The sequence below is a fragment of the Anas platyrhynchos genome, chromosome 2, assembly GCF_047663525.1.
Source record: "Anas platyrhynchos isolate ZD024472 breed Pekin duck chromosome 2, IASCAAS_PekinDuck_T2T, whole genome shotgun sequence".
Lineage (NCBI taxonomy): Eukaryota > Metazoa > Chordata > Aves > Anseriformes > Anatidae > Anas > Anas platyrhynchos.
Window position 1 is genome coordinate 133,003,682 of NC_092588.1, and position 27,992 is coordinate 133,031,673.

Consider the following 27,992-nt stretch of genomic DNA (forward strand, 5'->3'; position numbering starts at 1 on the left):
TTTTGAATTCTATATTTCCTCTGTCAGTACAAGAAAATTCAGTACAGGGAACTAGCAGCATATTTTTTTTCTGAACATTTCAAGAAAATTAATCAATTCCTTATTTCTTCTAGAAATGACTGCCATTTGAAGTTTTTAAAGCTGGGAGTTCACATGTATTGAGGAAGAAATGGCTGAGAAGAATCCAAAGCCCATGTGAACATGAATATATTACTTCCACTCTCCACTGCTCTTCCCATTATGGTATTCACATTAACTAGATTCCTGTATAGCATGTTATCTACAACACCACAGCAATAACTTTATTACACACACACACACACACACACACACACACAGAGGAACATAACTTTTCCATCCATGTTTATATTAAATTGGTAATATTACATGTGGCAAGGATGAGATTTTACTTTTAGGATTAAAATACCCAAACTGCTTACACTCAGCATTTAATGACAGAGGTCTCTTGTTCTCTTGGAAGAATAAAATGTGCTCTCATTTTAAACAAGAGTAAGTGGCTCCTGAAATTAGTGCTCTTATTACTGCATTTAGTGCCATAAATTAAGACAAATTATCACCTCATTTGAATGTAAATTCCACAGCTATAAGTAATTAGTATTTTTGTTGTTGTTGTTTTCCTCATTAGAGCACATTTGGATTAACACCAGTACAATCTTTTCACTTGTCAGGGTAGGACTTTCATTGGGAATTACATAAAACCCAGGATTCTTCATGTCCTTTATGTCAAGTCTGCAAATTTCATTTCTCAGGGCCTCTGTGTTAAAAAAAAAAAAAAAAAAAAAAAAAAAAGTTATTTTATGCTTTAATATATGCTACTAAGTTAAAAAGAGAAAAGCACTGAAAGATGTATATAAATATTTGCTAATATCCTTTCTACTTTTAACCATAACCCTAATAACCCTATTATTAAAACTGAAAAATATTATCATGTGATTAAAATAGAAAGCAACATCTGATAATGTCTGGCATTCTTACTCTTTTGCAGACAGAAAAAAAAAAAGCCAACAACAACAAAAAAAACACCTTAGTATCTACGTAGGCATTCTGGACAGTTCTTGAGTTCTTGATACGTTTAAACAATGCTTGTACAACTGCTACCCCTCCCCAGGTAACCAAAAGATGGCATATGCCATACAAAATGAACTTGTTTACAGCAGATTAAAAGTTTTATTTTTTTTTCCAAAAATCTGGCTTTGTTTGTTTCAAATTAGAAAATAAAAAACTGACAGCAGCCCAAAACAAGAAATCCTGCTATTTTTATACTCAGAACTAATATAATGACATTCCAAAAATAAAACAAAACAAAACAAACAACAACAACAACAAACAGCCCTGAGGGCACAATTAATTTTGTTTTGCCAAGGAACACTAGAACACAGGGACAGGACCTTGAAAATGAAGGGATTCAGTGGTGTAGAACAAAAGCTGAACAAAAAGCTGATGAAATCAAGAATTATTTGCCTTTTACAGAAAGAAGTCTGAACTAAAATTTGACACAACTTTAAATAAATCTGGTTTTGGTTGCTTTCCTTTTTTTTTTTTTTTAAATTAGAAGAATAAATATCTTCAAAGTATATTATAAATGATCTGGATCTTCTCTTGTGATAAATAATATTAACTATGTATAGAGCTGGAAATAACCAAAGGGTCAAATAAAAGGTTTCAAGCAAATAAACTGCCTACTCATGGTGCAAAAAGATCATGGGAAGAATCAAGCTACTGCTCTGTAAAAAAGCCTGTGCTATCATACAAAAATATCTATGCACTGGAGACCTTTAATAGTGAACAGATGTGCAAATATAGTCAGCAAGAGAGGAATAAACACAAAGTCTAGGGGAACAGAAGAGCAAAGGGATAGATCACAGTATTGTTTTCAGTTTTGCTGGAAATGGTAGATTCAAAACTTAAAAAAATACTAAAATATAATATTAATATACTGTCAAACTTTGAAGATGTATTGAGAGACTTTTTTTCTAAGCTAGGTCTCAAATCCAGTATTTGGCATTTATTTCAGTTAGATCACGAAGACAATGTAAGAAATCCTAAAACAAAGAGGCAGTGACAATCTTTTTAAGAACAAGATTAGCACAAAATATGACCCTCACGAGGAAAAAAAAAAAAGTAATCTGAAGGGAGAAAAAAAAAAAACCAAACATCTCCCCATCCCCAAAAGACCCTCACCCCAAAGTAGCCTGGAGTCAGAAAGTCAGTGTAATATCTTATACAGGCGAGCAAGTTATTGAATTTAGAGACAGAGATAGATTTAGATAACCAGAGAAACAAATAGGTCCCTATATATGTATATATAGGGATTGACATATGTATCCAGATGAGTATACAGAGAAGAGAACTTTCCATCCAGAAAAGATGAACATTTTGTGTAGTTAAATACTATTGTAGCTTACCATACACCTCCCAGAAATATTTTAGGACTAGCTGCTCCTGAAAAAAAAAAAAAAAAAAAAAAAAGAAAAACAAACAAACAACAAACTACAGTGGCAACGTCCACTTGAATTTATAGAATTACGCTGTTATTAAGGTAGGAAAAGACCTTCAGGATTGTCTGGTCCAGCCATCCCCCTAAAACCAACGTCACCCACTGTAAACCATGTCCCTAAGCACCACCTCCAACTTTTCCTTGAACACACCCCAGGGACGGTGACTTCACCACCTCCCTGGGCAACCCGTCCCAATGCCCAACTGCTCTTTCTTCTCCTCATTTCCAACCTGAACCTCCCCTGGAACAACTTGAGGCCATTCCCTCTAGTCTTGTCACTAGTTACCTGTGAGAAGAGGCTGACCCCCAGCTCCCCACACCTTCTTTTCAGGCAGTTGCAGAGAGCAATGAGGTCTCTCCTGAGCCTCCTCTTCCCCAGACTAACAACCCCAGCTCCCTCAGCTGCTCCTCACAGGACTTGAGCTTCAGGCCCTTCACCAGCTTCGTAAACCTTCTTTGCACATGCTACAGGGCTAAACTAAAGTTTAAAACCATTCTCCCTTGTCCTGTCATCATCTAGTTATGTGAAGAGTCACTTTCAATTTTTTTTATTTTTTGTTTTTTATAAGCCCCCTTTAAGTATTGAAAGGCAACAATGAGGCTTTTCTAGAACACAATGAAGTTTCGTTGAACTTCATCCCATTGGCCTCTGCTCAGTTGAAAAACTCCATGCTTAAATACAGATAGTGATAACTGGACCTCCTGTTGTTTGGACCAAGATGATCCAAAAGTAAGCAAGAAGCTGTCTCATCATTACTTGGACAAAGACCAAATTTGTCCTCTTTTAACAGGAGGATCTTCTTAGGGTGGTTTTTGTATGTTCGTTTAAATACAGTAAGCTGTCACTGCTTATTGGGGGGAAAAAAATAAAATGAAGTACCCCCCCAACCATTAATTCCTTCAAGCCACTAAAGAGAGTCCCCATGGCTCCACTGAACTTCACCCAGCAGACTTTTTCTCCATGTCACACCCCAAAACTCTGCACACTGAGGAGTGATGATCTCAAAGGATTGTTTCTTCCTCTGCAAGCCATGACTCCTCAGGTAAAAAAAGCAGAAACAAAGGTTATAAAGGTTTATTATTATTATTTTTAATAATAACAATAATAATTATAATAATAATTATAATAATAATGTGCTGCTCAAGTCAGATTAGCCTGAAATAAATGTCCTTTACCCGCCCCTTCACCCAGCTGCACATTCTCCAGGCTGTTTGGGGTCAGTAGACCAGGAGAGGGCACTCTTTGCCAAATGCCCACTGATTATTCCCGAGTTGTGAATACTCTAGAACATCATTACTAATTTAAAACCTTACTTTTTCCATTGGGAAACAAACAAAAAGTTTCTTAACATTACAGGTAAATTTTAAAGCAAGAAGAGTTTAATCATGACATCTTTAAATCTTGTTAAAGACCATGCCCAATGCTATAAGCCCTAAAAGCTAAAAATGGTTGAGAATAACACTTTTTTTTTCCCCCCTGTATAACTGATCATTGTAATCTGAATTCTATTTCAGACATCTGTGCTTGTAACCATGGAAAAAGGCTCAGAAAAGAAAATTCATTAAAAGAAAATAGCACCCTATCTACTCACAGTAGAGCAGCAGCAGCTTTTTACTCTGAGCAACTCTGCAATTCTCTTGCTAACCACCATCAAAATGAATTCGTCTCTGCCTTAATCCAGTTTAGTTGCTGCCTGTCCCCAGGGCCCATTCAAAGTGGTTAATAACCTTGTCTGTTCACTGAGTGTCCTGCTGCACTCCTCAGTTTCTCCCACATCTTCAAATTTCCTCTGCGTTACTCTAAATTGACTGAAGATAGGCAGCGTTCCCTGGACTGCAGTTTTGAACATCCTCAGGAAAATGATTACCACGTTTCCTCATTTGGACATGGCTGTAAAAAAAGCTCCAAACACCCACTTGCTGGTTGTTTTTTTTGTTTTGTTTTGTTTTGTTTGTTTGTTTGTTTTTGTTTTTCTTAATTTTATTTTATATTATTTTTAATTTTGTTTCTGGCAGGAAGCTTTTATGGACAGTATCGATTTAGGGCAGCATTCCTGCACTTTTCCTCCTTAGCATCTTTCTTAGCTGTCTCGGTGCCAACTGTATAAGCAGCACACCCTCCTCAGAGCTTGCAGAAACTCACAGCACACAGTTCAAGTTCCCTCAGATGACAAGTACAGCCATACACAGAAATGTCCTCATGTACACATGGTTCCATTTGGTAAACACATCCTAAAACTGTATTGACTTTTTTTTTCAGCTCTGCATACAATTTATAACCAGCTTCTTTTATAGACTGCCCCAAACCATCATAGTTATGACAGAATTATAATTTCCCCTTCTGTCCCTCAGCTAACCTGTCTGCACAGGGAGCTGTAATTAGGTTTAGCACTGAGAGGTACAAGGACTAAAAATGAACCCATGAACATGGTTCTTTTCAACAAAGCACATGCTAAAATAAAGATCACGAGGACCTCACTATCTTCTCAGAAACTTCTGCTCCAAAAAATAAAAATAGTAAGAGCTATGGACTAAATTTACTTTGTTGTTTCTTGCATTACCTACTGCTGTTTGCTTTCATAGGATGATTCTTTGGACATTATTGGTAGCCATTTGCAGAAGAACAGGCAAAATATATATATATATATATATATATATATATATACATATATATATATATATATTATTTAAAAATAAAAAAATTAAAAAAAAGAAAAAAGGTAAAGTGATCAGACCTAGTTTTTCCTCTATTTGAGAAATTTGGATAGCAAATTATAAAAAGAGCAAAGCATTGGGAAACTTGGCCCCTCACTCGATAAAATTATCTGCTAAGCATTTCTGTCACTAACATGAAACCATTTTGAAAAAGCATAGAAATACTGAAAAATTAGATTATCTGGTTCAGTTTATGTTCAAATATGCTCTTCATGTGCAAATCGAGGGAGGAAGAAGCATCGGGAGAAGTGAGCATTGCATGAGCAGCAGCATGCAATGATTTGCAATGATCAATATCTTTAATTTCCTCTTTTAATACATAGCATAGAGAATGACATGACAAGATGCATGTCAGTCTTAAAAGAAGGCTTTCTATTTAACTATTTATTACCATCTCTAAAACAACATGGATATAGCAGCCGAGCGATCTGGCCAAAAAAAAAAAAAAAAGCCAAACAGAAAATTTGTCTTTTAATTCGTACAGAGAATAGTAAAGGAATAAAAACTGCATCTACAATAGAAAGATATAATACACGCTTGCTTTAAGTTCCTGAAAAGGCCATTAGCCTATAGCTACACAATGAATTCTCAGAAGAAAAATAAATAAATAAAAAATGCATGTTTGCAGAGAAGTAATGAGTGCTGGGAAATAGTTTCAGTTTGAAAAAAGAATGCTTAAATGTCAAATCATAACCTCAACAAGTCAAATCACTCAGAATAACCCCAAAATTTGTCAAAGACCCAACCCGTATTCTTGAGCAAAAATCAATTCATTGTGTTCCATAATCATGTGTAGCTGTTGTCATTTACAGACCATAACATTTTTTCATAAGATTCAAATAAAGGAATAAAATACGTCCCCAAATGATCAAGAGGTGAATCTGAGATTAAACGGGAAAAAAAAAAAAAAAAGAAAAAGGAAAAAAAAAAGGAAAAATATAAGTTATATCAATAATAGTAGGTTATTACTTGAGGTACCCTTAAATATAAATGTCTTTACTTCCAGGAGTTTTATCACTTCTTTTAGGAGGGAGGGAATCAGGTCTAAGTTTCATGGATACATGAAACTGAAATTTTGAGCCAAGTTCTCTTTAAACCCGTTTTGTGTTTTTTGTTTGTTTGTGTTGTTGTTATTGTTGTTGTTTTTTCTTCCTAATAAGGAGTATGTAGAAATTCAGCCAAAGGGATAAGGCACTAAACTGGGATCCATGAAGACTTTCGTTTTGGTTTTCTAACAGTATGTAATGCCTATTTGAGAGCAATTTCTAAAAATAAAGGAAGAACACTGACCCATTGTCTCACAGTCTCTGCTTCCAGCAACTGTAACCTTCCCATGTGTGGACAGGGAGAGGGAGAAGGGCCACGTTTATGTTTTATTGGCATGGCCAAAGGGATTTCTCCAGCATTTGGCATACATGTATTTGACCGTGAGACACAAACAAAACCATCTGTTAGTGTAAAAATAACAGGAGATAAGAGTTTTGACAAGAATAAATAGGTGAGTAAACCTGCAGAATAAACCCATTTTGGAATAGCTATAAGATTGCTGCAAACACAGCTAATAATCTCTCATCCAAATCTCAGCGAAGGGGAGGAAAAGCTGCTTTTCCATTAACTTTATTGCCCCTGGGCTCTGACTCCCTGGCAGAATGAAAACCATTTGCACACAAGAACAACTTTTAAATTATCCAGCAAAAGTTCCCTTAAATAAGTTAAAGCTCACTTTGGTAACTCAGGGTAACACGAAGCAGGAGGCTGTACTGGTTCCCAAACTGAGCATTACAGAATTTTTCACATCAGGGAAAAGAAATCCCAGCACCTTATGTGATGCAGCCCAGGGCCCCAACAACCATAGCTTTATCCTGCAGTGCCACCAGGAGGAAAACAACAAAATAAAGCGATCACAGCAACATCTCAAGAGGTTTTTGCAAAATCAGATTGGAGTAACAATTCCCAGAACAACTGGCTCAGCAGTAACTGGTTGAGGACTTCTGGTTTGCCTCATAATTCATCCCACAAAATTACATTCACTTCTTACCACTGTAGCTACTCCATATTCCTCAGTCTAATTTATAACTTTACAAATTTATAAATTGTCTCATGACTGATGTTTAAACTGGGTATTGTGTAAGTAGGAGGCGAAGCCAGATACTGAGTACTGCAGGGACAAATGTTCTAGGGTATTTCTGCCGAAGCAGGAACAGAGCTATAAAAAGGGTGTTTAAGCACCATATCGTGGTTATAAAGCCAATGAGCAACACTTCCCATAATCACACAATGAAAGGTAGAGAAATGATTAACTGCAGATATTATAAGTGGTTAACTGCAGATATTAATTTCTCCTTGCAGCACGTGGCTTTATCTGTGACCACGCCATGACCTGCTTCATCTAACAAATTTCAGGCAACTAAGGTCAAGCCTTGGAGCACCTTCTGGAAACCCAAGCACCAGGGAAACCTGGGCTTAGCATAACAGCAGCAGCAGTGAATGAGAGTCCCCGGTCCCAGGCTACCTCCAACACAAAGCTGGGTGGAGAACTGGCTGTGCAGGAAATGAAGGCGTTGCACAGGAGCAGCTTTTCCTCACCGGGGTGATCTGAGGGTAAAGGCTCAGGAGCCCGTAAGGAGCTCAGGAGCTTAAGGAGCTCAGAAGGAAGTGTGCAGAGAGGTGAAGGAGGATGATGGCAGGATTAAAGATTTTGATCTCTGCTTTTGGTACATCAGTGTGCCAAGAATGACCCCTTCCTGGATACAACATGGGACAGAAGCTGAACAACCTTCCTTCCTCCCCATTCAGGTCGAACGAGCAACGCCCCAAAATATCCATTCTCTAGAGCTTTCCAATGTTACAGACCCAAGAACCTGGCTTCACTCCAGGAACATCATTTCATTAAATTCCTCCCCCATCTTTTTCCCTTTTATGCATCTTACACTGTTTGTTTGTTTGTTTGTTTGCTTGTTTTTTACCATCTTATTCTGTAATGAGATCCCTTTTCTGCTTTCCAAAGAGCAGTGGCTATTAATCAAGCAGCAGCAATGGGAAGGGGCAGCATTCACACCAGATCTAGAAGTTATTTGTGGTATAAAAATAAGCCCAACCATCACATCAGGATCATTAGGTGTATGCAGATATGTAGGTGTATGTAGAGCTTTCACTGTCCCCGTACATGGCAGCAGCACACTGTGGTCTCCATCCCCACCTGTCCTCAGGTGCTCCCCTCAGAACAGGTTACTCCACGGTGTGGCAAGCCCTAGTTTGGACATTTTCCTTTGTGAATCTTTGAGTAAAGTTTTTGGATACTGCCTGTGTTTCTTTAACTGTGCTTTCTTTAACCAGTTTGCTTCCTCCCTCTAACAAGGAACAGATGTATTTCTGAAACAGTAATGGCATGCTAAATATCAGCATAATGCTGAGCTGAACATCAAGGGACTGCGTTTTCTACCTTGTTGCATTTGTTTCCTGTTCTTTATGTACTCACTTTTTAAGAATTACAAAAAGTAATTCTTAAAGATTGGCACAGGTGCTGCAGGCAGCAAGCCTGTGTGACACTTCATTACGTTCATGCATGAAAAAAATGTCTTGGATTATGTTCTCACCTTGTCCTTAATTGTTTTAAGGGGATTTCAATAGCAGCTGCCTGCTGATTATCAGATACTAGCAGCCTTTGTTACACAAAGGACCATTACCAGGGATAACCTGCTAGCTCTGTATACCAAGGAAATATGATCTCAGTTCAGCCATCAATAGGCACAATTACTGAACAGGAAGACAGAGAGAGGATCTCACACCCGTAAAAGTAACTGTGTGCTAACCAGGATGCAACACTGAAAGGAGGAAGGCAAACAACCTACAGTTAGTCACTTACATCACGCTGTATAAACATCACAAATGACACAGAAGGGAACAGTCCCTTCCCCACCTGATGGAAATAATACATTTTATCATTGAGACAAAACAGCCATCTAACTACACTTATAGTGAAATGGGTCGTGAACGTCAGACTTTGTGTAGTGTTAGCCAAAAAGATGTACAGAATTCCTGCCTTGGTATCTCCTTTCCTCTGGAAGGAAAGGGGGTAAGTGAAAAGCAGGACGGGAACACAGGAATGATGAGGTGTGCAGGATGCAGCCCACAGAGGTCCAGCAGGGTCTCTGCAGGCTGTGGAAGGAGCTGGCTACAAAGCTGGGACCAGCAGGACCCAGAGGAGTTCAAGGGAAAACATGCAGCTGCCAAAACATGTCCCTGCAAAGCTGACAAAACATTTTAGGGTTGTAGGAGATAACTCAGGTAGGAAGGGACCACAGAAGTCATCCGGTCCATCCAGAAGTCCCGCTCAAGAGTCAGCTGCACACTTGAACCAGGTTATTTCAGCCTCTACACTCCAGTAGACAGGCAAATACCCCATAAAAGTGAGCCTCATCCCCCAAAACCTGACCATCTTGAACAGCTCAAAGCTCTTCAGGAGAGTCAGGGCATTTTGGGTGGAAAAGCCTGGGCTGTTATTAAATGGAGAATGTGCTGCCAGACAGCAGGGAGTACAAAGCTTTCCAGCTGTACATGGAAACCCCGTCATTAAGGCGTTCCCCTGAGGAAATGCTCCAACTGAAACAGATGTGGGAATTCAGAGACCCAGGCAGTCAGGCATAATACGAAAAGTGCAAAATCAAAAGTTTCTGTCCTCTCTTCAGTCCTGTTAGAATTCCTCTACTGCTACTACCGACTGATATATTAGCAGGGGACATCCACTTTACTTGTACTAGTATTTTCTTTCCTTACGCCCATCTTGGAGATACCTTTACAGTACACAATTACACATTTAGAAATAAAAAATGCTAGGTGGCTAAAAAAAAAAAAAAAAAGTAAAGCATGTAATTAACTTTTGCTTAACTGCAAAATCCCACAGGAGCAACCACCATTTTTGGTTCATTTACGTGTTGCAAGATCTTCCTCACTTGGGACCGGACTTAGCACACGAACATATTTAGCTAAAAGGACCACACCTTCTTTTTTTCCACATGCTGCTAAGCATTTGTAACAGTTTCCTTATTTTACAATGACATCAGGAGTAAAATTCCTGGGTGCTATGAGAGTAGCTCATGCTCTCTTCACTTCTTGAAGACTGATGAGCGTCTTATGGACTCACACAGAGCATCCAGCCCGACTGCTTGCCACCAGTACACATGGATCTTCTAAAAAGCATTGCTGAAAATACATGTGAAATCCAGACCCAGACTCAAATGCTGGAGGATTGATCAGTATAGCAAAGACCAGCACAAACCAAAAAGCCACCAGTTTTTCAGTCAACATTACTGAAAGCTCTTTGAACAAGCACTGGCCAGACTGTGGACTGGCATAACTGCATTTACAGCTGGGTTTTTCTAAAGATGAAATACGAAAAGGTCTGCCAGATCTTCAGCACAATTTCCTGGAGAAAGTACTAGTAATTGTACAATGCAGTAATAGGACTGAAATGCTATCTTTGTAATGATGGTTTGAAAACATGAAAACATTTCTCCCACTGGAATTGGCTTGAATTTGTGAACTTTCAGATCTAAGTTTGGTAAAGCAACTTCTACATTTAAAGATTGTGAATGTCTACATTTAAAGACTGTGAAACTTACCTGGAATGGAATATGGCCAGTGCATTTTAGTAATATTTACTTTAAGAAATCTGAACACGATGCTTGAAATGCAGTTTTCGATGCTGATAAAGCCCATAAAACCCAAGCTGGCTGGTAGGGAATTCTTTTAAAATCAGGATGCTCTCAATTAGTTCGACAACCAATGTTCTAATCTGTGTAAACAGACTCTACTTATTCTCCACTAACATTGACCAACAGGAACAATGACTTCGTTGTTCACATTGAACTTCCGCCAGCTGCTAAACAGGAGAGGTTTACCTTTCTAAATATTTGAAACTTGATTTCAAATACGATTACCCTTCCTGTCCTTGAAACACCAGTAGATTTGGTTCCAAGAGAGTCTACAGTGGAGTTTGTGAAACTTGCCATTTCGGATGGCAAATGCTTGAGCTGCTGGTGAAGTACTGTTCTGTGCTGGGAAGATTTCAGAGCCTCAGGTGTGAGCTTCCTATGATGTATGCTTAATCCCTGCAGGCTGCTCACCTGGGCTACAAGTCTAGGAAGGATACGGACTCAAGTTTACAGCCACCTCCTCTGCTTGGGATAGACGAGCCAGAGAACAGATGTTCGACAGTGTTGTTGTACTCCCAAATTTAGTAGAACTGGGAGTTTGAAGGAAAAAAAAATACATAAAAAAATATACAGACATCTATTTGCTTTGATTTCTACCAAGCACTCAGCATTTGACCCCAAGTTAATTTTTATCATTAATCTTACACTACAACCCTTAACAGCCTAACGTTGCTGTGATTGCTAGATAAGAATTCAAGTGTGACAATGAAACGAAAAAAATCATTGTTTAAATTCTTAAAGGTGCAGGGTACTAACACACATCAATTTCTAAGTCCTTCTGATCAATTCTGAGATGAGGAAGAGTCGAGACCTTGACCACCTAGGAGCAAGGAGGACCTAGAGCTGTTGGGAACACTGAAACCACAGGGTGGAACAGGACAAAAGCTGCAGATTGATCCAGTTCTTCAGGGGGGTGACGTTGCTGACAAAGCTTCTCCCCTTTCAGCTCACGAGGATTTTATCCTAGAAGTAGAAAGAAATCGAAAGAGGGCAAGGTGTTGCTGGCAGCCAAAATAGAAATTCAGGAAAAGAAACCAGTCTTGTTGACTTTGAGATGTCAAAGTGGTGTGTTCACACAGGCTGCAGATTGGTTTTGTAAAACTGAAGAGCTATATCCTGCAAACTTATCTACCTACTCACGCAAAACTTTAGTTTAAATGACAGGAAATAAGCAAGCTGTTCACAACTTGTTATTTAACAAACATTCCTGAGAAACTCACAACTCCATCTCTTCAGATCTTCTTAATTTGTAACTTTTAATTTGACTCCTGCTGCAGTAGTGACTCATTTAGACAGGGCGATTTCAAAACGTTTGGTAAATTACTAACTTCACCGATGACAGCGTAACTTTTTACAGACCTGAAGTGAACCGCAGACACCTGAAGTGTGAAAATGACAACAACCCATCCGCCAGCATGTGCTCCTCAAACGGCACTTCGCAGAGCAGGAGCTGAAGCTATTCACAGGAGGAGAGGAAAAAAAAAAAAAAAAGTGAATCTTTTTAGACGACAAATCACACCTCCAAAGAAAGTAACACCTTGAGCATGCAAAAGAACTGCCGCTTTCTCATCCCAAAAGCTGCCTTACACATCGAAGTAGAAGGGGAGGCTGGAATATGAAGTTGGGGCCAGTACCACAAAGCTAATAGAAAGGCATTTGGTGGAAAGGAAGGAAGGGCACATACCTCGTGGCTTGTAGTTTCACCACAAGAGTGAAGTGTTACATGCAAACGGGACGGGGCTGAGGTCATCTGGAAAGAAGAGTTAAAAGGAAAGTGCCTGGGTCACAGTGCAAAACCACATCTGAATTCCAGTGTTAACAACAGTGCACTTAGAAGTAATCTCTCCCTGCCACATGCCGCATTAAGGTGAAAAACTAGCAAAAAGGAGGAAAAAACATTTTGCAGTGAGTGCTGGAACGTGCAGGCCTATTTTCCATGCAGCTTACAACAACCTTCACAGTCCCTGGATATTTACTTCAATTTCTTTTTAACTCACAGTAGCACAGAGAAAAGAATGCCAGAAAACTCCCTTGAGCCAGTGAAGCTTTCTGTAAGTGGACTGGTTTTGAGAGCTTACCTTCATTTAATGTTCTTTCACTCATACCTTTGCAACTTCTGGTAATCAAATCTGCAGTGTCTGTTACATATTAAAAAAAAAAAAAAAGTAGGCAAAGCAAACCCAGTTACGAAACAGTTTTTCACTAGAGCAGTTTTTGTTCCGCCCCAGCAATGGCATCCTGCAATTTGCTGGATCTAGTTTCATCCTGACAGGTGAAAGTTACGGTAGCAGCAATAAGAGTGTAACGAGTACCTGGAACTCCAGAGAGGAGCTTTTATCCTCTCTTCAACTGCCTGTTGTTTCTTAGCGAAAACGTGCCAGCTCTTGAGCACAGTCAAATTGGTTGTTTGACTTCCTGTACTTAGCAAGGACACACATAAAGATGCCTCCTACCTGCACACACGGAACTTTCCTTATTGCTGAACCTGACTCAGCACAGGTAGCAGAAAAACACATTTACATCTAAACAGTTTTCTTGCAGAAGAGGTTCAGTGAAAGAATAAATCCTTTAAAAAAGGCAGTGTTCCCTGTCAAATCTGGTTAATTTTGAACAGTGTTGCTTTATCTTTGAGGTACCAGCTACAGTCAAGCTCACTCAGGATGCTGTAACAGCATGGAGACACTGAAAAGGAGCGAAACACAGTTACAACAGTCCGTGTATGTGCATCTAGCACTAGCACTTACAATTAATTTAATATTTAAAACAAAACTGTTTTCTATATAGCTTGCTATCTGTTAGTAATGTAAATATAACAACAGAAAACTTAGTAAGTGCAAGAAGCTTTTCAACTTTCCTGTATCCACCAAATGGCTGCAAGTTAGAGCACAGGAAATTCTGCACCAACATGTGAAAGAACTTCTTCACATGAGGGTGTCAGAGCACTGGAACAGGCTGTCTAGGGAGGTTGTGGAGTCTCGTTCTCTGGAGATATTCAAGGCCTGTCTGGACGCATACATGGGCAGCCTGCTCTGAGGAACCTGCTTTCGCAGGGGGGTTGGACCTGATGATCTTTCGAGGTCCCTTCCAATCCCTACAGTTCTGTGATTCTGTGATTTTTTTTCATCAGAACTGTGCTGCTACACTACTAGTGTATGGGATGGGTAAATGAAGACAGACATGCACTGTGTATGAGATAACTTATTTTATTTATTCAATTCTCAACTTAATTTTGATGCTAAAATTTGGTCAAAGGCACTTTAAAGAAGGTATTTAAGAAACAAACCTTATGGTGATCAGTCCAGACAAGTCACCTATACCTGCCATTAAGGACACAACTACCTAGAACCGCAAAAGGAAACATTCACAGGTTTTAAGTGGAACATACTGTCCAGCAGCAATTTTCCTTTTTTTTTTTTTTAGAGGATTAACAACATTTCTGGAGTATTTTAAATACAGTATGGTAAAACAAAGCAAATTACACCTTTGGAGTTCCACAGACATTTTTTCTTGACAGAAAAAGGACAAAGCAGCCTTCCCAAGCAGACCCATATTGAGGGGTCTATTTTCATCCATGTGTGCACTGTTAGCATCAGTAGGAGGTACATCAGGGAAATAATCTACTTTTCTCTGTTGTACAAAGACAAAAAACCCTTCTCAGACAGCAAACTGCACGTAACAGGTCTATCAGCTACTTACTGAAAGGTACACTTCTGGAAATGTAACAGAGCAAATGGCAACATGTGAACAAAAAGTGATTGTAGTATCTACCCACAGCAAAGCAAACCAAAGCGGTCTAAAAGGCAAAATGCATCAGCAAAGATCTTCCACAAAACAAGAGACTGTATCTAACCTCTTATATAAGACCAATGGAAATTGCAAAACTGAACTGGGAGTGAAGATTAAAAATTGGTCTTTTTCTGCAAGCCAAGATTACCTCTGTCCTCCAGCTAGGGACTTTGATCAGAAGGCAGCCACTTGGCCTTCTCGTTCCTTCTGAACTAAAACTGACTTAACACAAGGTAAAAATGTTGCTGTTACACTAAGTGACATCCCACATCCAAGCGCAAGCAACTGCTTAAGAAAACCCTGCTGCTCTGTAATTTCAAGAAAACTCATTCAAAATTTTTGAGATGAGACATTTTAAATCACTACTATGGTGATGGAAGCTTTTAGGTTTTATAAAGTGAAGAAATCTCAGAGAAAATTGAGCGCAGTAATCTGAATAGCCTGAAAGAGCCTGCTTCTGTGCTTCAGAATGGGGACCCCACCTGTAACGTAGCCTCCTTGGGCTGCTGAAATAGTCAAACTCATTAAATATTTTGTCAAAGCATGAAGCCCTGAGAGTGAAATAATAAACTACTAATAGTTGTGTAATATTGTATGTGAAAATTAGGCTGCTCACATTCCAATCTTCCCTCCCTAAGCTTTTGAAGAGTGAGATGCAAACCAGTTATTCTGGGAGGTATCAGCTCATGGTTACAACCACACAATTCAACAAAGAGCCCTCTGTGAGAACCACAGAATGAAAAAATCAATACTTTTTTCCAGCCTGTCTGGATATTGAAAGGAAAAAATACTGTGCAGTGCTGCCAAAAAGGCAAAGAAAATCATTTCAGAGGCCCAAGAGCAAGGACACTTTAAAACAGAGCAAGAACAAACATTTGAAGAGCAGGTGACTCTTGCTTCTCCAGATAGGGTGCTGGCTTATCACAAGGTTGGATGTTCTTTGCCTCGTTCCCTAAAGAGATGCAACTTGCACATACATGTTGCTTGCTTGTTCCTCTATTTCTCCGTTCCCTGTAGGGTGCTGCATGTTTCTTGGAGGGACACTCCTGCCCTGCCCTGCTAAACCCACAAGACAGTTGGGTAGCAGACAAGTATTACAACTGCTGCTGAGGAAAGGCAGAGAGATTAAAGTTGGGATATTGATTTCATTTTATGGTTTCCTTATGTATTCCAGAATCTTTTAATTGCAGCTTTGAACAATGCCACTGGATTTATCAATAGCATATGGATTTCACAATATTATTGTTTTGTGTTGTACATGGGATAAACATTTAGCTCACAGAAGGAAGCATCTATCTAAAATAAAGTATCGTACATTCTCCTCTGGACAAGTGTCCCTCTGACTACAGCTAACTGGAGACTTTTTCCTTTTTCTAAACAAATATATTTATAATTTTCTACATAAGTCAGTTAACTTAAAATAAAGCTCTTGTCTCTTTAAGTATTTCAGAGAGAATCTTTCTCACGATCAACAGATTTAACCCAACAGGAACTATTCATTTAACTAATACTTTGTATATAAACCCAACCTGCATTCAGGCAGAGAAGCTGTACATAGCATTTCGATTCCTTAAGCTATTTCAATAATTGCCATTATACTGCAGAGTAATGACCAGAAAGGAAGTCATGAACTTTACTGCTGGACCACAGATAGAACCCCAATCTGTGTGCGAGAGCTATCTTTGGAAAAAAAAATTCCAGTACTTTATGGTAACGTCCTCTTCAAGGAACACCCTGAAGGACAGCAGCAGTCCCCAAGGCTGTCTGCTACCAGTATGTGCCCTCTCCAAAGCAATGACTGGAGGTAATCAGGTTATGTCCAAATTCATCAATATGATGAAGGTGAAAAATGATAAAAAAGAAAGAAATTTTGTCGACGTGTGGAATAAAGGCATGTCAAGCTTAACCCCATCCCCTGAACTTTGCTATCAATTGAATTTCATGAAGAGAAAACCAGAAGGTTTGGGTACATAAAACACAGGCTTGGCCTTTGAAAATTCTTCAGTTATTAACACAATTTCGTCTTACACCAAGAAAGTGTTTTCAGTTAAGAGGCAGTTAAGAGGCAGAGATACTCATAAAGTAGTGGAGAGAGTTAATGCACTTTGAAAGATTCCTGCATTCAGGCTGGTGCACCTGAACAACTACATACTTCAGCTTCACAAGAGTGAAGCAGGGATCATGTAACACTTCGTTTGGAAAAATACAACAAGAAACAAACACAGAACAAATGTTAAGAATGGATGAAAAAAAGTTCAGAAAAGTGAAATTAAGTACTTTGGCCAAGCAGTCAAATCAGCTTTGCTGTAGTTTTAAAATAGGACTTGCTTGTATCTGAAGAATTTTTATGAATAAGATAATTTCACAAAGTAATGTGAGAATCAGAGAGGGATGAAGTAATTCTAACACAGGCTGAAACCTAATTATTATATGCCATTGTAGCTCTGTTAAGACACTAACCTTTCTGATTTACGGAGAAGGTGTGAAGGAGGAGAGACTTTTGTAAGACAAAGCATCTAGCTTATCTTACGAAGTTCTCAGATGAGTCATCCATTCTATCAAGTGGCAACTTGATTTAAAAACAAACAAAAAAAAAGCCATGGCCAAGTATGCAAGCTCCTGACATCACCTCAGCAATCTGAATCGTAACTGCTCCTGGGTACTAGTAGTAATCCAACTTCATATTGTTTTGTAGAATAGAGACTTATTGTAAAAAAAAATTTAAACAATTCACAGCAGTGAATTTCATTTCTGAAATAATTCAGAAGTTAGTCACTGAGGTGTGTCTCTGTCTATTCACATCGACTGGTCTGTTGTTAAGGCAAAGCAGATTTGAGGCTGTATTTTTACCCCTCTCCCTTCCTTGTAGGGCAAAATACCCAAAGTAATTTCTGAATATTAAGAACACAAGATAAATATTTCCATCACGAAATATTTGACTGTGCAATATCAGATTTCTAATATTAGACCTCACCTAACAGAACATTTGGAAGGAAATAAAGAAACAAAGAAAAGAAATACTGTATGATTATCTTCGAACTTGTTCACTATGTTTTTAATACAAGTTCTTCCAGAGATTAATGTACCAGAACCACCTCCTATTTCACAGCTTTAGGGCCCCAAATCTTCATGAGTAGGGCTGCAAGATCATACTATCTCAAACAGTCAGAGCCCATATTGGACTCTGTTGTGCACAGACACTGGCTGGAAGTACTGCCAACGTGATTTTTGAAATAAGAATCCACAAATAATCCTAGTCCACAAGCTTCATGCAGGAGATGGGGAAGACCCTTTTTCTCTGTACTGGCTTCATTCAGTTTCCTTCAAAGTCCACTTAATTCCCAGAAATTGTTTGCTTTAGCTTTTGATTATCCTCTAGTGCTTCATTTTTGTTCTGCTCTTCTAGATTCTTTGCCGAATCAGGATTGTACCGATACAAATAGCCATACGGACGGAGATGATAAATCAAATATTCCAAATGATACATAGTCATGGAGTCAACATAGTGGAATGAAACGGCCAGGTCGGAGCAGCAGCCGGGACCCTAAAATGCAAAACAAGTCAAAATAATCAGGAAGAATTTCAGAGCATGCCCTGCATTAAAGATACTGTAGGAGGAATTCAAACACACACTTGACTTCATGAGAAGAAACTCACCATCATCATTCATGTATTTCAAAGCTTAATATTAAGCAAGTAAAATGGATTAATCAGACACATTTGCCAACTCATCTTTCCAAAAGCACAGTTGGACAAAATCTTTTGCCTCTGTAGTCATGCCAATGAAGAAACCAGCTGTTCTCATAAATGCCAGAGGGTGTTCTTTCTTTTCCATATTTCACTTTTTATGTCAGTGTTTAAACAAAATTAAGCAGCATCAAGCAGGTATAAGTATATTGTATTTATAAATGAAACAATACACTTGCATTTATATATGACACAATACACGCTTGTTATCATGCTATCAATTATCCAGAATACGAAGGCCAAACGTGCTCACGTGTACCTCTGTGTGCTTGAGCACTGCCTGGTTTGCCAGTATCTGACTTTCTACATACAGGCAGCTGCTGTAATGAATCAGTTTGGAGGTATTATATTTATTTATTTAAATTTATTAAATTAATTGACATTACTAAGCATTTTGAAGAGCTAAAAGATGGCTGTTAACACATTTTTTACAAATTGGTTTTGACCAGCTCTGATTCAGCTTTGAGAGGCATTGTCTTTGATTCAGGTATTTTTTACACTTGGAAATTGCTTATCAACGCTAATCTTAGGGCAAAAAATCCTGTAACTGAGCATATGGCATACAAAGATAAGCAAAAATTTACATGAAAAATGACTATTCTTTTCCGTGAAAACAGTTGAAAGTGAAAGTTTAAATGGCTGAGCTGAACAAATACTCAAGTTGGAAACTTAATTTAAGCAAAGCCAGCCAAAATTAAAACTGTAAGATAAAATGAAGAAAAACACCCTGAAGGATAAGGAAGCATATAAAAACATAAGAAACAAATATTAGTTTTAACACACAGCTTGTAATGAACCTCACTGGACTCCCTTCTCATTGCACTCTGGTAGGTGGCTGGCTGGAAGAGAAGCTAGTACATGGGACATGAAGGTACAAAACGGAGCGGTAACTCTGCAAGGAAGGTAGTGGTGATGACACCAGTCAAACCTATTGGAAAGATTTCACCATTTCTTGTTGTCCACAGAACATAGGAAGACAGTAATAATAATTCCAGATTCACTACTTCTTCCAGGACCTTAAGTTCTTAGCATCAAGTTTTAGCTGATGACTACTGTGTTTAATGAGTCTGCACAGAAGTATTTCTCAGGAAGTCACAACAAAATCTTCTTTTCTAGAATACATTTAGCTGCCATTAATATGCCAATACACACATCATACCATCGTAAGATGTATTTCATAAAACAGTTGTCAGGTTCCTAAAGGCTTACCTCTACAGCAGGGTAATAATTGTAATTCCAGTACCAGAATGTTTTTGGTAGGTATCCTCTGATTAGGAGATGTTCTGGAACGAAGGGATGAAAGGTTTCCCTGCCGTTTGTATCCCTAGAATCTCCTGCTTCTACATTGATGATCTCCATGCACTTTCCTAGTGCTAGGTCTTCAATAGAGGAACTGTGAGAGCATTTGTTTGTTTTAAATGCAGTAACAAATCTCTTCAGAGCTTCTTTGCTTAGAACATACCCTGCTCCTCCACTCATGTAGCCCTGTTTCACGTAAGGCTTAAACCTTCTTCCAAAGTATATCGGTTGTTCAGGACTGTATTTTGAAAGAAGCCATCTCAAATTGTCCAGTATAACATATGTATCATCATCTGCTTTCATGAACCAATCTGCAGCATCAAAATAATGGTCATACACGTATTGAAAAGCTTTAATAGTCTTCCAGTACAGTTGGTCCCTGCCTTCTTTGGTTTCTAGGCCCACAGCTGGGAAGTCTTTATTTTCCTCAGAGCTCATAAAAAGTATTTTATTACAACGTTGGGCCCAAGTGGCCTTAACATGCCTGGCTTTCTTTTCTAGATTTTGAGGTCCAGTCATGACCCAACAAAGTATTTTCACCTTCTGATACAGTCCATCTGCAACATTTTTATTCTCATCTAAAAAAAAAAAAAAAAAAGAGGAAAATTTGAAAGCATTAGACTTCACTGAGTGGTAAAATAAATCCAAGAACAATGTCTCCCCAAACGTTCCATTCCTAAATCAGAAAAGACAGAGAAGAGGTCTTTGTTTCCAAATGAAATTAACTTCACATTTAGAAAAACAAAACTCCCCAAACCAAGAAATTAAAATTCTTCAAGCTACTTTGACTTCAAAAGATAAATTTTGATTTGACATCAAAATGGGAATCTGTTTGAGAAAGTGTGACTTTAGAATGTCTTCATTTGTACACAAAAACTATCAGAAACCATCCTTTTTATGGCACTGGAAAATGAATGACAATTTAAAAACTGAGTATTTTTACCATTCACAGTGAACACGACTGCAACAAAAAGGTCAAAAAACTTCTCAGCTTTGTTATGTAATTTTATGCTAACAAACAGAATCTAATAAATATTTCTAAAAAAGCAATGTGGTTTTGAAGGGAAAAAGCAGATGGTAAGCCAGAGCAAAAGAACTTATCATAATATCAAGATAAATCTTATTTATAAGATGTCAGAAGTAGTAAAATAGCATAGTATGAACCTTCTATTGCTGTGCTGAACAAAAGGTATGCAATATAATGTTTTCCATGGTGCCAAAGTGTTCATTTCCCTCAAAGAAACCTATCAACTGACACACACAGAGTGATGCTAACTCATAGAACAGAACATTCCATGGAGAGTGAGATCTGCACCACAGGTCCTAAAATATTCCCGTATAACCTTTTCAAGGTTTTCTTTGCAACAGTTTTCTGTGATTACATGCAAAGCACTCACAAATTTGTCTTACAGAATTTGCAATTTAAATAACTTGAAATAACAAATTACTTACTAATGTCTTTGTTCAGCAAATGCATTACAGTGCGAGCGTTTTTTCTAATCTAAATTGCCCCAGTTCAGATACTGCCCGCTTTTAGGATTTAGAATGAACTCATATAATGAGATGTGTCAAATGTAAAAGTATACCTGAAATATTAGATGGGTCTACCATCTTTAAAAAAAAAGAAAAAAAGTGTAAACGAATTTCTCTGGTTTTGACTGAGAACACCAATTTGTCTTTGGATTGCCACATAATCAGCCTAGTAAGGAGGGCCCAGTGACACATTGCTGCTTTTTTTCCTTCTTTTTTTTTTTTTTCCCCTCTTTTTAGCTTCATTTGAGAGGTTAGATCAGATGTTAGAACTGGTCCAAAATTACCTTCTAAAAGCTAAAAAGCAATTCAACCACATCTACAGCACTAGCAAATATATCTCCTTAATAAATCACATTTGATGTCAATGGTTCGTCTGAGAAGTTCCTACAGAGAAATTCTAAACTTCCTAAAGAAACTGCCAAGTCTGGACACAGTACTTGGACAAACAGGCTCCAAGGGGAAAGGGAAAAATCACTGCTGTGATGTAATTGAAGACAACCACCATTCAGCAGACCTTGGGAGATCAAAATTATTTAGGTGTAACCTGAACATTGGCAAGTGAAAGAAAATGACTCATACAAAATTTTGGCAGTGAAGAAAACAACATTTTGCAATACATGAAAAGGGAACACCCTATATCATTAGTCAGGTGTAACAAGATACCTTTGTGCTGTCCAGAGTCTGCATTGAAATTCATTTGTCCTTGCAACTGATCGTTATCCGTATCTGCTGAGTGTTGGCCGTGTGGATCATTGTGAAGAATATGAGGTTGGATTTCAACCTTTTCTTCCAGTATCATGCTAAACAGAAGATAGCATAGGAAAAATCCTATTGCAGATCCAAAACTGAAGGTTAGAACGTTCATCAAGGACTTAGAAGAGGCCATTTCCTGAAGATAATGCACTGTCCAAAACAAATGAAAAATATATTAAGCCTAAAACAGTTTAACACAGAACTCGAATCAAAAAAATTAGGAAAAAAATTAAGGACCAAATGTTTAAAAGTAGAAATCTTAACACTACCTCAGATCCAGCTCCCCGGGGCTTGCACGGAAGTTTAAGTACAAGAGCAATGCAAATATTTACATAAAACTGTACAGACGTATATCTAGTAAAAGGCCAGCTGTGTACTATGTAGCTTAAAATTATAAAGGACAGTCAGAATACACAACGGAAAACATTCATTTACTTAATTATACTGGTACAATATTAATACAAGAATGTACACATTTAAAGTGCAAGATCTTAATTATAAAAAGTTGGTTTACATTCACTTCTTTACTCTCTTGGTCTTCAGAAAATTGTGCTTAAAAGAAGTAATAGCTCAATCTTACAAATCTAAAAGATGATAATCAAAGGCAATCTACTTGTCAGGATCCCATGTCGCCATGAGATGTACTTAAACCCAAGGAGTTAGTTTATTACAGGAATTCTTTCACAGATGTCAAATACAAGCAGATATTGAAGACTTATACAGCAAATCTACTCTCATCTCAAAGCAGGGCAGCTTTTCTTCCACTTCTAAAAGTGCTGAGGATAGATGTTCAGAAGAAAGAGTAGGACAACATCTGAATTTTCATAAAGAAACACTCTCTTTTAAAGGCATTTGGCAGAAGAGGCAAGTGAGACATATCAGCCTTAAAGCCTCTTCTACACATTAAAAAAATGTGTATTCCAGTCATGTAAACCTCCACTTCAGCCACACCCTTGTTTCTCAAAACCAAAAGGTCTTGGCTTAGCATTTTTATAAAATTAATCGCAGCCAACATCTATGCCTATGTAAAGTGTGCTTTACACATTCAAATCAATTCTGAATTTATAATATATTAAGCGCTTGCAGGCCAATTTCAGGCCATTAAGGCCTAAGGCCTTTTCATCTTTGGAAAGGGCTGAGATATTTTTTAATAGTCCATGACTAAGCTACAAAACCACAGGCAGTGAAATCCTTGCTGGAGTCAAGCCAGGACCTTACAAACGAGTTGATGGCGTTCCCTCCGCTAGCATCACTCTTAGCATCACCAACAGCAAACCCAACTGCGTTAGGTAGCGAGCCAAAAAAAGTTCGGGATTACACAGACCATCCGGATTAGCTTTAAAGAACTAGTGCTGTCTGCACAATCTGCTGCTCTCTGCAGATCAGCAAGGCGGGCAGGAGCAAGTGTTCAGACACTCCGTGACAACATCCTTCAGCTCTGTGGTGACACTGACAGCGCTGCAGGAAAAACAACTGCAAGGAAGGAGAAGAATTACTAGTGTGGGAGAAGAATGGGGCCCTCCTACACAAGAACGAGGGAAGAAGATCTCAGAATGGGGTCCAGACTGCAAAGGTATGTCTGAGGCACACAGACATAAAAGGGAGAAACTATTTAGGGAACAGGAATGTTACAGTGCTCCCTGACACGTAGCGAACCAGGCTAACAGAGTACCATCTCCTAACATCTTTTAACCCGTGCAATTTAGGTTGTTCTGAATTCATCTCCAAGTTTCCTAATACCCCAAATGAGCACATATTAAAGTACTGTACATATTAAAGGTGGGACACTGCTCAAAAAGTTGTTGCATCCCCTCCTTTTTAATATTAGAGCAGCAATTATATTTGAAGTTGATGTCCTGCTGTCTGCACTACATTCAATCTGCAGAAGTGTATCTCATTACTACCACTGAAAAGAAACAAGAGCAGAGAAAAGCACTGGGATGACCCCAAGCTCTACACCTTACATGGTCCTGGTGCTGCCAAGTCTTACATCTGAGCAGAAGCAAAGGCCCCATGCACGCAGCTGACTCCAAGCAAGGTGTCAATCCTTGCCAAACGCTGCTCTCCTTCTGAAAACCCCTGGTCAGAGACAAGCTGCAACCACCAACACAATTTATTTAGCCTGCACTCACTTCTCCTGCTGGCTATGAAGAGTCCATGGCAAAAAGACTGCCCCTGAGCCAGCCCCACAGCAAGAACCTGCTCCAAACACCAGCTCTCATCCCTCCCACCTCTCTCCTGATCAGAAAGCAGAACAGGCAGAGAGCAGGTGTGCCTACTGCTAGGCTGGCATTTTCGGAGATCATAAGGTTGACTGCAAGTGTATGCACCTAGATCATCTGAGAGGGGAGAAGCTGTAACACGTGGTAGGGCTTTCTTTCCGTGCTGCTACAAAAATGAAATGAAACTGGAAACACAACTTGAAGCACAAAAGAAAAATTAGGAAACCTAAAGGCTGTACCAAATTCATGTAATTACAACTACAGGTCTTAAGGAACTCCAGTTCTTTAATATGAAAATGCATAGTATACAATTTTTAATCATATATTGTCATATATCACGTGTCTAGCTTTATTTCTGATGTCTTACATGCCACTAAGTTGGAAAGAAGACACAAGGACTTACATCATGTACACTCCAACCCTGCCCCAGCCACAATTTAAGGAACAGCCTGCAGAAGCAGCCCATGACACTGAGAAGTATTCACTGTACCAAAAATATGTTTTATTGTTGTTACTTGTCTCACCTATCACCACAAAGGTCCCCTCAAATTTAGCAATGCAGAAAGGGAGAGCATCAGGATAAAACAATGCCTCCTTCAGCATATTTTAAAGGGGAAAAAAAACATCCATGGATGCACACAGCGTACCTACAGCACTTTCTGGAAGCTCCCATTGTTCCACTTTGCAATCCCGTGTCACTCTGCCATGTACTTTCGGTTATCTGCCCTAACAGCTGCTAAAATTACTGTTGCTTGGAGAAAGCAAAATAAAGTCATTTGAAATAATGGCAGGTTATTAAATTATGGTGTTGTGTTAAATCAAAACTGCATTACATTCTTAAACAACAACAATAAAATAATTAAAAAAACCTAAGTGTATGGAAAATGTTAAAGCAGAAGAAAGTACATCCAGCCCATTCGGCAATCTGAAGCTTACTTGTGGTATTCCACAGGCAAGCAGGATTTCTGGGGCAAGAAGGGACAGATGCTGAAGCAGCCCTTCAGATTCCCTATGAAATGCCTCCAGTCACAGTTTCCAGTCTAAAAGAATCTGCTCCTCTGCCTATCAGTTTCATGTCACCAGACTGGACCATTACACCCATGAGTGCATAGCCACATCTTCATAAGCTCCAACAGCAAGCAGGACGGTAATTTTTGGTTTTACTTTTTTTAATAGGATGTTGATATTTGATACAAGCAGAGTCCTTTAATTTGCCAGCAATGATAACTGAAAGTTACAGCATTAGACTAAAACCAGAAAGTGTCAAAAAGGAAGGTCAGTTCTTACGATGATAAGCACCCCCGTTCTGGCTCTGTGTTACCATTCTTCTCCACAACCAGATTTATTCAAGATTGAGAAATATGGAGAGGAAAAGGAAAGTGCAAAACGTACCACAGCACTAAAAGTTCCCCATTTTTATTCCTATTTCTATCTTCACTTCTATTGACTTCAACACCAGATCCCATTTAAAAAAAAAAAAAGAAAAAAAAAAAACTACAACAAAAGCCTAAATTTGTGTTTAATCTGTGCTCCATTACTACACCGCGGCAGCTTAAACAAATCTATTTACACACCCGTGCAAGTAGCCTTATTTGCATTAATCAGAATGACACGTTTTATAACTCTTTTGCAACTTAACAGCCATTGTAGATTTTGCTCCAAATTTCAGTTTTGAGAGCTGAAGACTTTGGCGTCCTCAACGTACAGCGGAGGTCCTGTACACACGTTAGGTGTTGCTGGACCTGGCAGCCCAGTGTCACAGCCCAAGGTGCAGCCAGGGGCCGGGCAGGGGGTGCGTTTCCCTAGCTACACACACACCTGCACAGGGAGACTGCCCCAGCTAAACTGAGAGCTCGTGCAAACACAGACGGCACCAGCGGTCTGGCCTCGTGCCACCTCATCAAGTAGTCTCTGAAGTGGCCCCCAGATCTTACGGTCTCTCCAGCAGCTGGCCTGGACATCCTGATCTCTCCTGCTGTGCACCTAAGGACCCTCTGATCTCACCAGTGCCGTGCCTGCACTCACAGCTCGGTCCCTGGCTCCCAGCCTCTCACTTTGCTGACCGTGCGCCAGCCCAGCCCGATGTTCTCCACCCACGGCGCCGCAATGGGCTCACCCACACCACATGTGTGCACTCCGGACCCTCTGCTACCAGCGCTTTGGACTTGTGCTCCCAGTCCACCACGGGTACTTAGACCATCTGTCTCCAGCCACAGAGGTCCCTATAGCTTACAGGACCGACTGCCCCTGTTGCTGGAGCTCCAACCTCACTATGCACAGGTAAACACAGAATGAAGAGTCCTCCCATGCAGGAAAGCAGTTAGAAATGGAGCTTAATGAGAAAAGGGAACAGGCTGTGGTAATCTGGCACAGAGCACGGCCCTTTTATCCCTTTACCCATCTATTTGCTCATACTTGTTCCCCTGCAAACCACCTGGTCACCTTCCTTTGGTCCCTATCCTACGCATCCCTTAAGTTCTGTACAACCACAAGACGCTCTTCTGCATCCCATAACATGACCCCATACCTTGTAGGCAGTTACCCACCTCAACCCTGTAAGATGATCTAAAGACACCTGGCAGACAGGGTGCTGGCTCTCCTGTGACAGGGCAGGGAGCTTCCTCCCTGTATGATGTTAATGGTTCTTCCCTCCTTCACCGTTGTGCCTCTCTGCTCCTCTCTGTTCGTGGAGATGAGGCTTTTATCCCATCTTCTAAAATACTGTTCTCAGTCTGCTGGCTGTGCTGAGAAGGGTTAGGGTCCTCCCTTAGGGGGATCCGTAAGGAACAGGAATATATGACACTGGAGCTTACCCCCCAAAACCACCTTTCATATTTTTAAGCCAACTCAGACCATAAAACCTTCTGGAGTTGTTTCAGAGGAAACGCATTCAACAGCGGAAAATGAATCTGGGGTTTCGCAATTCACAGCATGCAGCACAGACTGCAGATACCTCTGCACCTGTTTAATCCCAGCGCCGCCCCGCAATCACTTTAGAGTAAAATCCTGTAATTTCACCGTGACAAACACGAGTGGCAGACACACGGCTGGCTCTGCCCTGTACCCTTGGCTTGGCGGCGAGTGCTGGGGCCCAGCACACCGCAGCCGTGCCCTGAGGCTGCAGCGAGCAGCCAGCCGAGCCGTGCCACCGTGCCCCCGGCAGCCACACCGGGCACCACACCGCCCCGAGCCGAACCCCCGGCGGCACCGCCGGCTGCCCAGCGCCCAAGCAAGCAGCACCACAGCCTTCCCCTAGCAGCTCTGCGTGCCCATACCCGCGTTTGTCACACGAAGCTGCACTCACAGCGGCTGCAGGCTCCCTGCCCGCCAGGACCCCGCCAGCAGCCACCGCTCCGCAGGCGCCGCCCGCCGCCGGCCCGGCCGCCCCGCTCCAGGAAGTCCCCGGCAGCGGCACCGCGGGGCCGCCCGCCCCGCTCCGTCCCCCCCCCGCCGCCCGCCGCCGCCCCCCGACCCCGCTCCCGCTCCCGTCCCCTCACCTCACCGGCGGGGGCCCGGCTCGCCCTCAGCCGCTGGCCCCCGCAAGGCGCCGCGCTCCGCCGCCGCCCCCATGGCGCTGCCCCGCGCGTCACCCGGCCCGCCCCGGCCCTGCCCCTCCGCTCCGCTCCGCCCCGGCCCGGCGGCTGCGGGCCCGGCCGCCCTACCGGCCCCTCTCCGGCCCGCTCGCCCCCGGGAGCGGCCCTCAGG

The 27,992-nt window shown here is 40.3% G+C and overlaps 3 protein-coding genes and 1 long non-coding RNA gene across 8 annotated transcripts in view; 1 reads left to right on the forward strand and 3 right to left on the reverse strand.

Moving 5' to 3' along the window:
• COL28A1 (collagen type XXVIII alpha 1 chain) overlaps window positions 1–510 on the forward strand; it is a 64,851-nt gene extending 64,341 nt beyond the window's left edge. The window contains exon 36 of the mRNA XM_013110141.5: window positions 114–510. The gene's annotated coding sequence lies outside the window, so the exon portion shown is untranslated. The remainder of the gene's footprint in view (window positions 1–113) is intronic.
• UMAD1 (UBAP1-MVB12-associated (UMA) domain containing 1) overlaps window positions 1–27,673 on the reverse strand; it is a 200,036-nt gene extending 172,363 nt beyond the window's left edge. The window contains exon 1 of the mRNA XM_072033625.1: window positions 27,661–27,673. The gene's annotated coding sequence lies outside the window, so the exon portion shown is untranslated. The remainder of the gene's footprint in view (window positions 1–27,660) is intronic.
• On the reverse strand, window positions 314–13,121 carry LOC140001603 (uncharacterized). Its single transcript, XR_011807006.1, has 5 exons — window positions 13,026–13,121; window positions 12,632–12,697; window positions 12,307–12,403; window positions 11,759–11,910; window positions 314–775 (listed from the first exon to the last, which is right to left on the reverse strand). It is a non-coding gene; the product is annotated as an uncharacterized lncRNA (long non-coding RNA).
• C1GALT1 (core 1 synthase, glycoprotein-N-acetylgalactosamine 3-beta-galactosyltransferase 1) lies at window positions 14,135–27,942 on the reverse strand. Of its 5 annotated transcripts, XM_072033624.1 has the most exons (5): window positions 27,785–27,905; window positions 26,834–27,053; window positions 21,976–22,215; window positions 19,690–20,357; window positions 14,135–18,277 (listed from the first exon to the last, which is right to left on the reverse strand). In XM_072033624.1, exons 3-5 carry the CDS (start codon window positions 22,196–22,198, stop codon window positions 18,068–18,070), a joined length of 1,101 nt encoding a protein of 366 aa, XP_071889725.1. In that variant the 5' UTR covers window positions 22,199–22,215; window positions 26,834–27,053; window positions 27,785–27,905; the 3' UTR covers window positions 14,135–18,067. The 5 variants fall into 5 exon arrangements, with proteins under 5 accessions (XP_071889725.1, XP_027306643.2, XP_027306644.2 ...); XM_027450842.3 differs by lacking the exon at window positions 26,834–27,053 and having other exon boundaries at window positions 27,785–27,942; XM_027450843.3 differs by lacking the exons at window positions 26,834–27,053; window positions 27,785–27,905 and adding an exon at window positions 27,563–27,690.
• Window positions 27,943–27,992: the final 50 nt, after the last annotated feature.